Below are 15,795 nucleotides of genomic sequence, written 5' to 3' on the forward strand. Positions count from 1 at the left end.
GGGACTCAAATGAGTCCAGCCAGGTAGGCATCCAGCCTCTTCTTAAAGACCCCCAGGGTAGGGGCCAGCACCACTTCCCTTGGAAGTTGGTTCCAGCTCCTAGCCGCCCTAACTGTGAAGTAGTTTTTGCGGATGTCCAATCTATACCTCCTCTCCATCAACTTGTGCCCATTACTCCTTGTTATGCCAGCGGGCACTAGGGGAAACAGCGTCTCCCCCAAACCCTTCTGGTCCCCCCTAGTGAGTTTATAGACGGTCACCAGGTCCCCCCTCAGCCTTCTCTTGTGGAGGCTGAATAGGTTCAGGTCCCGCAGTCTCTCACTGTAGGGTCTGCCCTGTTGTCCCCGGATCATGCGGGTGGCCCTCCTCTGGACCCTCTCCATGTTGTCCACATCCCTCTTGAAATGGGGCGCACAGAACTGGACACAATACTCCAGCTGTGGCCTGACCAGCGTCGCGTAGAGGGGGGGATCACCTCCTTGGCTCTACTCGAGATGCACCTGTGGATGCACGACAAGGTCCGGTTAGCCCTGCCAACCATGACCTCGCATTGTCGGCCCATGTTCATCTTGGAGTCAGTAATGACTCCAAGATCTCTTTCTGCCTCCGTGCTCTCAAGTAGGGAGTTCCCCATTGTGTAAGTGTGCTGCTGGTTCCTACCGCCCAAGTGCAGCACCCTGCACTTGTCCGTATTGAAACGCATCCTGTTCCTGTTAGCCCACCCCTGTAACCTATCCAGATCCTTCTGCAATCTCTCACTCCCTGCTAGCTGTTAAATGGAGATAGCCTCATTGCTCGGGGCCTCATCCATCATTGCCTTCTGTGATGCTTCTAATTGTCCGTTCCTTCAAGCTAATTTCTGTTCTAATTCTCTGAACATCACAATCTCCATAACAGGATTGCTGTCGTTGATTCTTACTGCTCGGGTTGTTGTGGTGCTACTGAAATCTTAGCTAAGCTACAACCCATAGATATGATTGCAGCTCATGTAGACTTGCTGAGCTAGTTTTAAAGTAGCTGGCTGGGGTACCAATAGTAGTATAGCTTGTGGTAGCACGGGGTTCAATACGAGTTGCAACACACTGGTTAAATACCTGAGCACTTAGTGCTAGCTGAGCTCTGTGCTGCTGCAGTTACACTGGTACAGACACCTGAGCAAGGTCATTTAAAGATTGCTTGGATGTGTCCACCTAGGCAGTAATCACACTTCGGTGTACAGCTTACCCCAAGCCCTAATGAGGAGCCATCACTTCTCCTAAAGCTGTGAAGTTGAGTCCCTTTTTTAATATTGGTAGAGGTAGAGGTCATCTGATCTCTCAACACCTGGTATTGCAGTAACCATCACCCTAATCCTTGACGTTAGGAGCATGTATTTCTGTCTGGCCTGCTTCTTCCCAGTTGCCTGCTCCTGGGAACACTTCTTTTTTGGCTGAATTAACCCAACAGCTCTATTAGCCTGAAACGTAGGTATGGCATGAGCCTGCTGGAGAGCAACCAGTTTGAAACTGGTACCTTCCTCAAACTGTAATCCCATCCTTGGTCTTCATTATTTATTTTACAGGGAGTTATGGGAGGGAGAAGAATCCAGATGCAGGCTGTTTCCCTCTGGGACCTGAGTTATACTGTGGCTTGTATAAAGCTGCTTAGTCCTCAGCTAGGACCAGTCTTCCAGAGACAAAGATGATATAGCACCTTGGCTTTTGATGAGGCTTGATGGGGCGGAAAATGAGAGATTTTCTACAGCTGGGATCTGAACCCCCTTGTTACTGTTTAGCACAGTACCAAGACAGGCCTCTAAAGCTGATCCTGACATGGGTGTAAGTCAGTGTACCTCCCCTGAAATCAGTGGAACTACCATGATTGTACCTCAGTTTACATCAGCTGGCTGTTTGTCTTAACATGTCTGGACAGGGGAAGGGGCTCTCTTTCTCTCTGGTTTTAAGGGAGCAAGAAGCAACTGCATATCAAAAATACTTCTCTTGAGCAGGGGCTGTAGTTTTAGGAATGCCATTCTACAACACTGGCCAAACACTATCATTTACAAGAAGGAAGGAAAGCTGGAAAAGGTTGAAAAGAGTAAAATAAACAAAAAGGAAGATCTAGGCAGTATGAAAGGACTAAGAAAAACTAGCTGATGCAAGAAATGAAATTGGTAGCAGTTACAGAAAGAGAAATTGAAATATATGTGGGGATTAAGGTCCAAAAAATGGCAAAGGATAGGAATTACATATAGAAGCTAAACACATACACATACATGTACAAATTCTTGTTCCTTATCATATACATGTATAGAAATTTAGAGTTCTGCACTGCACCTTCCTATCCTGGTTTATATATAAACTGTAAGGTTTTTTGGGGGAGGTATGTTATTCTTCCATGCCTGCAAAGTATTCTGCATGCCTCTTGTGTTGTATAATTATTATATTTCACTAATCTCCTGGAAATGGAGCGATTTTGCTCAGGCTTTCCAGAATAGTTCATCTTGAGTCAGATGCCAGTTATAGAACATTTCAACCCAAACAGTTAGTCACTGAAAACAAGGGGTTGATATGGAAAGTATTAGACAATCTTATCGGGCACCTCATCATACAGTGTGTTGGGCCAGAGGTGGAGAATGCTGAAGTATTTTTAATGATCTGTCAGTTTTCTGGTAGTAATTCTGGGAAGAGGAATTGGCTCTTTTATGGGAATCCATGCATCAGTAAGCAGAGTTTGTTGTGCGCTGTTCTGCGATGGAAGCACCATTCCTGTTTGTTTTTCCTCCTCCTCTGATTTGTTGGCATCAAATAACTTTGCATCATTATACTGTGACATGGGCATCAATAGTTAATGAGGTATAGTCATGTGAGATGGTGTGAGACTGCAGCGGTGGATTCACTTTTTGGAAGGGGAAAGAGAGTTGCAAGCCCAATGTGCTGGATGTGTAAGAAAATATAATCAGCAAGATGGCTTTGTCTCTAGTAGGTGGCACTGAATGCCTCCCCTGTTGATGTGAAGTGAGGAGGGATCACTCAGATCAGCGATAATATCATGTTCCCTAGTATTATGGTGAATGGTGTAGAGCTGGGAGTTAGGATTTGGGGAACTCTTCAGAGTTGGAAATTCATCCTTGTGTAAAGGAATAGAAACAGGTTTGTGCACCACTTCTGTGTATCCTGGTGGTTTAGGTAGGACTTAACCAAGCCTTGCATCGACCCATTGTGGAGGATTGCTCTAGGATGGTGGAAATGGGTTCCAACCTGAATACCTGAGGGTCGAAGCTAATGGATTCTAGGGTTCATTTAGATATGGATCCAGTCTGCAGAATTTGTATCTCTATTTCCAGCATACCAGAAGTCATGGCTATTTGAAGCTTTGGTTCTGATTAATATAAATGCAAGAACAACTTGTAAAACTCGATCCAGGTCTGGGCTTGGGTTTGAGGACCAGCAAAACCCAATGATTTGGGGCCTTTAGGTCTAAGGACATCTTTTGATTTATTTCTTATCTTTCTGGCCTTTCCGGAGGTGAAAGAAAGATCACATTCCTTCTGCTTGAAGATGTGGGAGGCTGAATGAACAATTTGTCGTATCCTCTGAACTCATGTGTTTAAGCCAGACCCCTGCAAACTGCAACCATTGTTTCATACAGCTGTAATCAAACCCCTGTCTTTGAATTTTATCCCAGCAATTAAATGAACCATGCATCTTTCTTCTCACAATGATGCTTTAGAATTTGGTGTTGAACATAGTGCTACAACCCTGCCTGTCCATTACAAGTGCCTCTCAGTCCAGTCCCTAACATGCCACCTCTTGTTTCTACGATCTGAAAATCCAAAGACACGGCTTGTGTTATTATCTCCGTAGTTGTAGCTTGCTGCAGTCTTGAGACCCAAGACTAAGGCTTTAGTTACTGTAAGCCTGGGTAATGTTATACTGATGACTTCTATAGTGAAGGAAAAGCCCAAAGGGATCTTAAATGTGTCTCAGGGTTTTTATAAAAAGACCCAGTAATGATATCATTTTGGTTGTTTAAAGTTACAATGACAATAGGCAATTGTCCTCTAATGGGTGCAGCTTCTTGTTACATAAAACCTGTCAATCCTCCAAAGCATGGTAGTAAATTTTTCTAGAAAATGCTTTACAGTCAGTCACATTGTGTATTGGACAGTGGACTGTGCGTGCAGGCTCTAACAGTGGCACGGATACTTTCAAGAAAAATACTTTGCATATGCCTCTTGGGCATTTATCATACCTTTGGAAAGTAGCCTCTGATTCTTAGGGGTCATCAGTTTTAGGCTCCTGATATGAGATCTGAAATTTTTATTGTTGCTGTTTTTATTTTTTTTTTCCTGTTGCTATTTTTCTCTGTGGACACCTGAGATAATTTCCCATGAGAAAAGCATTTCTGAGCACTGGCAATGTCTGATTAAAACCAATCCAAAACAAAGGAACTCTTTATAAGGTTGATGCACCTTTCAAAAACTTGGAGGTATAGTATGGCTTGAAACAATGTCTGTGTTCCTGTTCAGAAGTGGCTACGTTTCAGTGGCATTGGTGTATAAGCGTATATATGACTTCAGGGTCTGGTTTTGTATAAATACATAGGTTTTCAGCAAAGGCTGGTTATCTGTGCAAGTCAGAATTGTAGGAATTAAAGATGGAAAACCCATTTTAGGAACCAGGTCCATCACTTGCTGGTTTGTCTTCTCTGTGCATCACTGTCCTGGAAGGTCCTCTGCAATCACCAGGGTCTCTTTACATGAACCTTTTGGAGCTGCAATTTGTTCAGGGATTCTTTTGTGTTCTGCTTGGCCTAGAGATAGGACGAAAGCTTCCCAGGCCCCTGTGTGGAGAACGCAAGATGCAAGGGAAGAGCACGGCCTCTGCGGCATTGTCTCTCCTTCCACCGTGCAATCTGTTGAGCCAGCCGGGCAGAGTTCTTGGGGCGGCACAGGGGCACAGGCTTAGGGATCCCTGGCCTCTTGCATTTCTTGACATTTGAGATTTACCCCCTGGCTGTTCCTTGAGAGAGGCACATCCCACCAGTGAGGGGGTGACGGAGAGAAGAGGAAGCAGGCTTGGCTAGGGGAATCTCCCTGGGGCTCCAGTCCCCCCTGAGCTTTGTCTCAGGTAGGAGAGTGTCTGGGCCAGTATTAGTATTACTGACAGGTAGGCAATAAACTGAGGTGCAGAGAGCTGTTATTGCAGACGATCTTATTTGATCTCCTGTCTCATCAAATCTGTGTCCCCACTTCAGCCTCACAACACATTCTTTTGACAGGAGCAAATTATTGCTCCTGTCTGATGTTTGGGGTGGGGGGGGGACGTGGTAACGCAGCAAGAAAGGCTTTTTGCTCCCTTTTTCACCTTCAGTGCAAGGCCCGGGAATAGGCTTGCCATTTCTTCCATTAGCATATACTCCAGAAAAACAAACCTGTGGGCTGCAGTGTCTGAAATAACAGTGCCGCATTATTCTCCAACCTGGAATTTAATTATTTGCCATGACAGAGATGTGAATTTGATTATGTCCCGTACTGCAATGTTCTGGACGGAGACCTAATGAGGAAGTGTTGTCTGCATACAAGGAAGTTTCTTTTTTTTTTTTTATTATTATTTTTTAACAATTGGTCTTTGTGTTGTCAAGGGGCTGAACTGCTGCTCTCTATTGCTGTTTTCTCCCCGCAGCAGCAGCAATTTTAATAAGGGCTCCTAAACTGTACCCATTGCTATCACGCCAAGTAACTGCTTTTTAATAGGAATGGAAGGCATAAAGCAGGCAGCTAAATTAGAGGTTGGATTTTTGCAGATGGTGCTGGTGAATTGGAATGCACCACATGACATTTTGACTTTGTCTCCCATAAATAAAATATATATATATATATGCAATGTTTCTGTTTAGAACAGAGAGGGCAAACTCTGACGAGGTCTGGGAATCTGTCAGCTTCTCTCATACCTACATCTGGGAAAGGATCCAACAGCACGAAGAACTACGCTGTCATCTTTGAGAACAGTGGCCCCCCGATCCTGTTTGCCAGGCGCACCCTGGCTCTGGGGATTCTCCAGGTGGTGTTGTGTAGAGCGGAGCCACACTCCCCAGGGGTGGAAATGGATGAAGAAGGGATTGGAGAACACCGTTTAAATTAAAATAGCCACTAACAGTAATTGCTGGGATCCAGAAAATGTCAAGGTAGCGTGCCACTTGGGGTTCAGACATGATGCACACCTGAAGCTCTGAGGACTTCAGTGCAATTTGTGGGGAAGCAGCATTTCAGAAGATCAAGCCACTTACATTTAGCTGGATTTAAGAGCCTAATTTAGGCAACCTGGTTCGACAGCTGCGGCCTTGCTGATTTACCCACAGTCACGCGGGAAGTCTGAGGCAGAGGCAAGGACTGAATCTAGTGCAGGTTTATCCAACATCTGGCCTGTGGGCCGCTATGTGGCCTGCCAAGCCATTTTCTCTGGCCTGAGGTTCCTTGCTCGGGACAGGCAAGGAGTCCTGGTGCCTGCTCTGTGCTCCACGGTGGTGGCGGGGCAGTGGTGAGGTGGGCAGGGCCGGCCCGTGGGCCCCAGCCAGCGGTGAGGGGAGGGGAGCTGCTTACTCCCACGGGGCCGGGCTTGTCACGTGAGCCGGGTCCCGCTGCCTGCACCGGTCAGTCCTGAGTGGCACATGGCTCCGCCGCCGCTTCTGCTGGCCAGTGCCAACCTGGCTGGCCTCCTCCCATTCCCAGCAGCACGTGGGAAGCCGGCTTCAGCTGCGTGCTGCTTTTCCTGGCTGGTGCCGACCCGGCTGGGCCCATCCCATCCCATCCCATCCCATCCAGGGCAGCATGTGGCTAAAGCTGGCTTCCCACGTGCTGCTGAGCACACCCGGCTGGGTCGGCACTGGACAGCAGAAGCGGTGGTGAAGCCTCCTGCCTGTTGGGACCAGCTGGCGCAGGTAGGGGGAAAGTGCAGCAGCTCGTGGGGAAGCCACCGCTTGATAGGGGATGGGATGGGCTGCCTGGGCCACACCAGGGAGGGAAAGCTGTGGCTGAGCCCCCTGCAGCTGTGCTGTATGCTCGTTTACAACACCAAAGTGCTCAAGAATAGAGCATGAACGATCTGGGCTCCAACATAAATTTGGAGCAGGTAAAAATCTTTGTAAAAATACTGTCCAGTGTTTGGATTGTGTTTGCTTCTGTTTCTCTTTGTGCGGAATTGGGGGTTCAACTTGTTACTACTTGTTAAAGAGGTGTTACTAACAAGTTATTAATTCAATAAAAGTAAATCTTCTTGAAGATTATTCTCAAAAATGCCCATATTTTGTTGCTTGGATTAGTTGCCACTCTGGCTGGTATCTTGTCCACATTTGGTCTCTCGACTTGCATTATGCTTCTTTCATTCATTGAGAAGTGAGTAGAAGCGAAAGTGTTTATTTTTGTCAAGTGTTTGGTATTATTTAATTCTTGCTTTTATGTTGTTTTTATTTTGGATTTTAAACCACATTTCCACACCCATTTCATTGTCACTTCCTGCAACTTCATCGGTGTCAAAGGTCACGTGATATCACTTCCTGATGTGATACCACATCCTGTGAGGTCTTTGAATATGGCTCGCCGGCCCACTGGGTGATAAAAAGTTTGTGATCTGGCCCCACATTCAAAAAGGTTGGACGCCCCTGATCTAGTGCCTTTTCCACAAGCCCATCTTCTCCCATGTAATTTGGGAATGGGTTAGTTCTGGGGTTTTGGTTTCGCTCGCATGGAGGAGACGTCAGCTCTAAAGTTCAGCTCAGCATCTGAACTCCCTGAGGGTCGGAGAGGGTTTGGATCTGGTTTGGGCCAGTAATTAGCATGGTAAAAGGTGAATAACTGAAATACTGGATGGCACTGTTGTGTGCATGTGAATTAAATGAAGCTGTTTGTTACCTTGTTCAGCTAATGGCAGGTTACTGCTAAGATTTTCAAGAGTGGTTGGAAATTGCGATTGCCTCAGTTTTTGAGGGCCCAGCTTGAAACGCCTCAAGGAGCCTGAGTTTTGGAAGGCAGGAATTACCTGGCATTTTCTGAAGATCTGCCCTTTCGAGGGCACGTCAACCTGGACACACAACAGTGGTCACCACAAAGCACTAGCCACTTGAAAATCTTATCTTGTGTAAAACTTCTGATCTTCTTTCAGAGGGAAATGCCACGCTGTTAATGGAAGAAGCTCTTGTTCAGCAGCTTTTCTCCTGCACCTTCCATATGAAACTCTAATTTCTAATAATTTAAGCTTAAACTTTAGATATAGGCAGGCTACCCAGTCAACTTTTAATTAGAGCCCACTTGTCTGATGTGGGTATCTTTGGTTAAAGCCACCCAACCAGTCAACCTTTGGGATATTACTTAAGCTGACTGAATGCATAAAAATATATGAGGCTGTCTGAGGAAATCTGAAAGTAATTGCTGTCATTTTGGGGGGGTCTATACTTACTTTAAACCTGTCTTCAAATTATAATGAGTACTTCAAGTCTGAGAAGAGTCCACAGAGAGATTTGGGGTATAATTACAAGGGAAACAGGAAGGCAATGCATGCACATCTGCAGCAACATCCAACCACTGGATTTATTAATAGGAATTGACTTGGTTTGCAGCCAATCATAAGTGATTAGCAGTTCCCTAAGAAATGGCCTCTCCTGTGAAATATCACATTCGTGTTGTGGGAACTAGGAGATTAGATCATGATTAAAATTTGCATCTTGTTGCCTGGCAGAGGACAAAAATAGATTAAATGATTTCAGCAGTAAGGAAGGAAAAGATGCCAAGGAAAAATACCCACAAAACTTTAAATTCATAACGGACTGTCTTCCCTAAGCACTCTAATGCCTTTCTAGTGATGCAGTGAAAATAGAAACCTTGATTATCTGTAGAGGTAGTTACTTCTTTTTTGTTATGTGTCTTGGAGAAGTATTTTGACTCCTTCCCAATGAGATATTGGCCTACTCAGAATAAGATGGTGAAGGGTAAGGAGGAGGATGTGGAAAATGGGGCAGTGGTAGGATGGTGAATATGAATGGGAATGCACAATTGTAAATTGCTGCATCCGGCATGAAAACACAACTCAAAGACTTTGACAACACAAATTGGGCACCTTGACAATCCCAGAATATTGAAAGACCTGGCAGATGAAATTGGTAGTCTGGCAGCTGGGATTTTTAATAAATCTGTTGAATCTTGCCTACCACCATTTTGCAAAATATCAAACCTAGTACTTTTATACTGAGAGAAGGATATGATCCAGAAAACTACCAATCTGTTGGTCTGTCCTTCAAAAGGGTGCAAGGCTTTTGAACAAATGCTGAAGGAAATGTAATTTTAGACATGGAGGTAAAAGGAAAATGGAAAGTAAGGCAAATTGGCGGTCCCAGAAGTCTTACTTTTGAAAGCTGATTTTCTGGACAAAGAAAGTGTGATAGATATAATCTATTTAGACTTTAGCAAAATATTTGATACAGTGCCAGATGGGAAGTTATTTGTTAAGCTGGAGAAGATGAGAATTAACCTAAGAGTTTAGGTAGGGTAAGGATCTGGCTAAAGAAGCTGTGCAGAAATAGGAAGTTAGGCTGTAAGGCACTTATTAGTGGAGTTTTTCAAGGATTGTTCTTGTAACCAATCTTCTGTCATATTTTTAATAATAATTTTGGCACAAAATGCAGAACAGGCTGGTGGTATTTGCTGTGATGAGAGAGATGGTCAATATGGGGTGTGTGGGGGAGAGTTGGAATATTTTACAGGTAGAATTGGATGAGAGCTGGAGTAATAAAAAAAAAAAAAAAGAAATGCACCTAGGGATTAATACGTAGAACTATATAATGGGAATTTCTCAGAAGGAGCAACTGAAGAGGAGAAGGGCTCAAGAGTATTAATGGACACTGGATGACCGAGCCACCAGTGAGGTCTGAGTGTGAGAAGGCAAATGTGATCCCATAATACATCAGGCTTAAGATGGAGCTTGCTAATGGATAAGGGATAATATGGTGCAGTAGCCTTTGGTAGCAAGAGCCCTGACTCTGGCTCAGAAGGTCCTCTTCCAGTCCTGTAGTCCTTGAGAAGTAGGGACATTCAACTATAGATGTAAGCTAAGCAGCTTGCATGGGATCATTAGTTGATTAGGGGACCTCCCAGAAACGCATGGAATTGGTACCCAGCAGGTGGTGCCTGGGAGCCTGCATATTGCAGGCTCAGTTGATCCCGAAACAAAACTTTTGCAGGTGGTTTGAGAGGCTTCTCTCTGTAGTTTCACTGGTTTTCAATATCCTTTGGCACAGCATTGCTACATTGCAGATACTGCATTCTCCCTAGGGTTGGCTTCCTTTTGGTCATAGATTAAGCAATCTGTGTATCGTAAAGGGTATGCGGCAGTCGCAACTGATATATTGGCATTTGTTCATCTGCATTAACATGCCACCAATTCCAGAGAGAATGCAGCAGTGGTTTACCCGTGGACAGCAAAGCTGCATAAATGAGGAATTTAGTGTAGCCAGCTGCAGCTTTGAGAATATTTCTGAGAAGTGCGAGATAAATCCAAAATAGAAAATGCTGTTCCATCCACCCAGCAGACCCCACCATCCTTCTACCTGCCCTGATAATGGGGAAAATATTAGATCCAAAATGCTCATGATTGAGTGGAGTGAGTGCTATTAGTGAAAGAATATTTTTTGTAGCATCAGGTTCCTGATTTGTATGCTTTCAGTGGGAGGCAATTGCATCTAGGGCTTATTCCTGTATGGTGCTGAGTGCCTCTTGCTGGTTCTTGCATACCCTCATCTCCTGTGAAGCTTAATGGGTGTTGAGAACACTCAGAACTTTTCAGGGCCAGAATTTTTCTCTTTCATTATTCAGACATTTTCTAGCATGCTCCTCACCAGGGTGTCTGAACTCGGGTTTGAATGATACAGGGGCAAAGGTAAGTCTAAAATTAGACATGCAGTAAGTGAGAGGTACATCATGGGTGTGACAGCACTGAAGTATTGTTGCTCCAGTGTATATTCATGGCTTTTGGATGAATAGGGATATTCTTAAATAAATAGAAATAAGAGTCCAGGTTCGGTTTTTGACCTGCCAAGTGCCATTATCCTAGGTAGTGTGAAAGCAGAGAACATCTGTATTTTGGTTTTAGGGTTTATAAATGAGAAAAACAGGGCCCAGATGTGGACTGGCAGCCCAGTGGATGGTGTCACTTCAATTTCTAAAGCAGGAAGAGTATTAGACAGGATTTGTAGAAGTGTTGTAAATAAGGCCCCTGAGGCATCCCCCAGGCCGCAGGGCAATTCCAGTTCTAAAATAATATCCCATATTAAAATGTACAGTTTTTGGGTGTCGGAACATAGCAATGAATGGAGCCAGGAGAGGGCAAATCTGGGAAGGAGCAAAATGTATTTAAAAAGACATTCCCAGAAACCAGTTGCGCTGCCAGAATTCACTTGCTCTGTTGTAAGCTGAGAAAAGGAAAGAGAGAATACTGCAAGCATGAAAGCAATGTGAAAAATGCAGCGAGATATCAGTGGCATTAAGAAGTTGCTGCATTCTTGTTCTCTGTGGGATGGGTGTGAATGCATCTGTTAGGGATTTACCAGGATTCACTTGGATGCAAGCGACGGCAGGGTTTGGAACAAATGTATCTTATTACACAATGCTTCAGGGCTTGGCATGGCTTGGTAAAAGAAGAAAAATAGATCATCTTCCCTTCTTCCCTCCCAATCTTAGTCACTTGAGCGCCTTTTTTATGCTGTCCCTTTCTTTGTGAAATGTCGTCCCTGCTCAGCTACCAAACTGCCCCGCTATTCTCATTTGATACTTTCCCAAAGGTTCACTGCCTCCATGATGTCCATGATCAGTAAGTCGGTAAAAGCCACCAACCTCGCTAATGCTAGTAGGAAGAGGGTAATGTTATAGCCTCCATCCTCCCCCATCATCTGCCTAATCTTATTCTGCTGTCTGTTGTGTAAAATTTGAGCTTCTCCCTATTGCTTTTGTGGTCCCTGTGGTCATCTCGGCCCATCTGTGATATAGTATGTATTTTTTATGCGGGGCCTGGCCTAACACGATCTTGCTCTCTGCAGTATAACTACCAGTGTTTGTGCTCTGGGTGGCAGGGGTGGGCTGGCTGCAGTGGCAGGGGCTGCCTTTCTTGTGCCCCAGTCACTCATCCCTGACTGCGGGGCTGATTGCCCACCCCTCATTATGCTACTGCTGGATCTCAGTTGGAATCCTTAGGTGACACTTTGGTAAGACAAGTAATAATTATAAGGATGGTGGTGTTGCAGTTAGTGGTAGATGTTGGATCCAGTGGGAGAAGCCTGCATGTGACTTGTTTTATGTGAGGAGGCCATTGCGCATTGGCAACTGTGAGGATCTTGGTGGAGAAGAAACCTGTGTCCAGGGCAATGAGATCCAAGATGCCTGGGGTTACTCTTCCACTGCAGCCTTTATCTGCCTTTGCAGCCATTGAGAAGTATGCCTTCTTCATCTGCCTGCTCCACTGTTGGGGTCTTTGTTATGTTGGCCTGCTCTTCGTCTGATACCTCCCCTTTGATCATGGGCGACCAGGAATACAAGACTTCTGACGGTGTTGCTTTTGGGGTTACTGGTACATGCAGGCCTCTCCACCCCATCAAGGTGGCAATTCATGGAGGGGAGTGCAGTTAGTAAATACACCCAGCAAGGCTTTGAGAGAGGAGGATGAAAAGAGAGGTTGCTATGTGAGAGGAAATAATCATCCCATAACCTCTTAGTTATGCTGAAGCTGTATGAATAACCTAACAGAACTCCTTGGCATTCAGTGTGCTTATCTGACATTTTGCTTGATTTTGCTAGTGACGTGGTTGTGATGCTCACGCTATTGCTCTACCACGTGGATGTTGACTGTTTGCCCTGCACTGTGGGCCGTGGCTAGGAGCTAACAGCTGTGTTAAGCTTGGAAGGAGGGGGGCCTGTGCTGAAGAGTCTTGTGCCTTTCCTAATTTTGGATTGGATTGACTGCAAGAATTCTGCTTCCCTCTGGGTAATGGAGATGAAGCCAAAAGCAATCTTGCCATCTACTGATAGCCCGAGGGGACCAATATGACAGCAGCCTATCAGTAGGCTCCCTACTCCTGGCCACGCACCCTGCCCCAGCTGTGGTGTGTAAGTCTCTGTGCTACTGAAGGATCCACCCTTGTCAGGTAATCGGGTGGTCAGCACGGTGGGCTGCGCAGGTAGAATTTCCCAGCAGCAAAGCACAAAGCTTTCAGACCGCCCCTGACGCTCAGGGCTGAGGAAGGTGCTGTGTAATGGAAGCACAGGACCTGGTGAGGTGGCTCATTTAATGTTTCCCTCCAAACTGTGCTGCCCTCTGTTAAGAAAAACCTGATTATGTTGAACAAAGCAGAATTGCAGCTTCCTTTTCATGTCTTTTTTCTTCTTTTTATTTTGTTGCAGAGTAAGGAAATTGGCTTACAGATGCATGAAGAACTCTTGAAGGTCACCAATGAACTCTACACAGTAAGTAATATGCTGCTTCCCCTCATGTCTAACCGGTGTAACGAGGATTACAGTAATCAGGAACAAAGGCAATGTAATACATTATACACAGAACAAAATGTCAATTAAGCGTTACAATTACTTGTGGAGGATCCTTTTCATATGTTACGATTACTGTCTTTTTTTCAGTCCTTTTTAGTTATTACAGATCTTTTATCTTTAATTGGGTTTGACTGGAACAGAGAAGAATTTAGTAACCTTGTCCTACAATGGAGATCTTTCAGCTGCTATGGACTGAGGACCAGGCTATAGGTTACAATATCTGATTCTGTCACTCATGCAACAAAGGGTGTTTTGGACTAGATGCAGCATGACGTTTACTGTCCCCCAAGGCTTTCCCTTGTCCTGCCTCCAGGCCTCGTGTCCATGACCACTTTTTTAGATGTTGCCAGTGTCTGTTCTTTGGGCCAGTGGAGTCGCTGTGGAGCGGCACTGTTTAAGCTCAGTCCTAACTTGCCTGACCCTTTCCATGTGAATTCTTTGGCTCGCCTGTGGTGCGTGCACAGCTGATGTGGCTGAATCTGACTGTCAGCAGGTGATTTTTTATTTTTTATTACTTTCCTCCCGATGATGTTCTTTTTCCTAATTAAATCCATTGCGGCAGTTCCCTCACTGCCAATGTCTTTTTGGTGCCAAATGAAATTGTGACCAGAGGCGCTGCTTTCCAAGTAGGCTTTCGTGGGGAGGTCAGCAAAAACTCTTGTATTGTTCCCACTCTTCAGCCAGCAGGAGTTGGTTTATCATTTCCACTTGGGCTTAAGGACTGATGATGTTTTCTAGGAAGCAGTATTAAAGTTTGTCATGCTTAGGAAAGTATAAGCAATCCTGCTGATCCCCTCAGCTCCTTTCTGTTTCCTGGTCATAAATTACTCCTCAGCAGTTTTATTCCGAAGCTGAATGATTGCTTTATTCAATTCTTTTTATAAAGAGGCCTCATAATAAAATTAATTCTTTTTCTTGGAAACTTCTTCTAAAAATCTTCATTTTGCAGGTTCATTTAACAGTAGCTGAATAATTTTGGAAACAGTGCGATAGATGCAAAGCAAACAAAACCAAGTGAGAACTGAGCAAACATTAAACCCACCAACTGGATGAATCCATGCAAGGTGACAAAAGCAAGACATGAGGGACACAACACCGAATTCAGTCTGTCTGAGCTTCTAAAATGTGTTTGAGGTCTGAAATGAATGCAGCTCCTGAAAAGCATGGTGTGAAATCCTGGCCCTTGTGAAATCATAGAATCGTAGAAGTCGGGTCAGGAGGGACCTTGTAGATCTTCAAGTCTGACCCGCTGCCTGGGCAGGACAAAAAACTGGGCTCAAATGACTCCAGCCAGGTAGGCATCAAGCCTCCTCTTAAAGACCCCCAGGGTAGGAGCCAGCACCACTTCCCTTGGAAGTTGGTCCCAGATCCTAGCTGCCCTGACGGTGAAGTAGTTCTTACGGATGTCTAATCTAAACCTCCTCTCCAACAACTTGTGGCCGTTATTCCTTGTTATGCCGGGGGCGCTAGGGGAAACGAGGCCTCTCCCGTACCCTTCTGGTCCCCCCTAGTGAGTTTATAGACTGTCACCAGGTCCCCCCCAGCCTTCTCTTGTGAAGGCTGAACAGGTTTAGGTCCTGCAGTCTCTCATCGTAGGGTCTGCCCTGTTGTCCCCAGATCATGCAGGTGGCCTCCTCTGGACCCTCTCAGTGTTGTCTACATCCCTCTTGAAGTGCGGCACCCAGAACTGGAAACGGTACTCCAGCTGTGGCCTGACCAGTGCCGCATAGAGGGGGAGGATCACCTCCTTGTTCCTGCTTGACATGCATCTGTGGATGCACAACAAGGTCCGGTTAGCCCTGCCAACCGTGACCTCGCATTGTCGGCCAATGTTCATCTTGGAGTCAATAATGGCTCCAGTTTTTGTTAGCCCACCCCTGTAACCTATCCAGGTCTTGCTGCAGTCTTTTCCTCCCTACTAGTGTGCTCACCTCACCCCAAATTTTGGTAACATCAGCGAATTTAAACAGGTTGCATTTCACCCTATTGTCTAAATTGCTGATAAAGAAATTGAAAAGCGCGGGCCCAAGGACTGAGCCCTGGGGGACTCCGTTGCCCACTTCTCCCCAGGTCGAATATGACCCGTCCACCACTACCCTCTGGGTATGACCCTTCAGCCAATCTGCAATCCATCTGACTGTGTAGGCATCAATGCCACAGTCGCCCAATTTTTTAATGAGGATGGGGTGGGAGACGGTGTCAAAGGCCTTGCTGAAGTCCAGAAAGACTAC

The 15,795-nt window shown here is 45.4% G+C and overlaps 1 protein-coding gene across 3 annotated transcripts in view; it reads left to right on the top strand.

Annotated features, from left to right (window-relative positions):
- The window catches only part of SRGAP3 (SLIT-ROBO Rho GTPase activating protein 3), a 247,979-nt gene that overhangs the window by 155,138 nt on the left and 77,046 nt on the right, over window positions 1–15,795 (top strand). For all 3 annotated transcript variants that reach the window (XM_019504684.1, XM_019504685.1, XM_019504686.1), the window contains exon 4: window positions 13,421–13,483. In XM_019504684.1, the coding sequence (XP_019360229.1) occupies window positions 13,421–13,483 (63 nt within the window). The remainder of the gene's footprint in view (window positions 1–13,420; window positions 13,484–15,795) is intronic.

Source organism: Gavialis gangeticus, unplaced genomic scaffold, assembly GCF_001723915.1.
Source record: "Gavialis gangeticus isolate Ggan-Ray unplaced genomic scaffold, GavGan_comp1, whole genome shotgun sequence".
NCBI classification, from domain to species: Eukaryota; Metazoa; Chordata; order Crocodylia; family Gavialidae; genus Gavialis; species Gavialis gangeticus.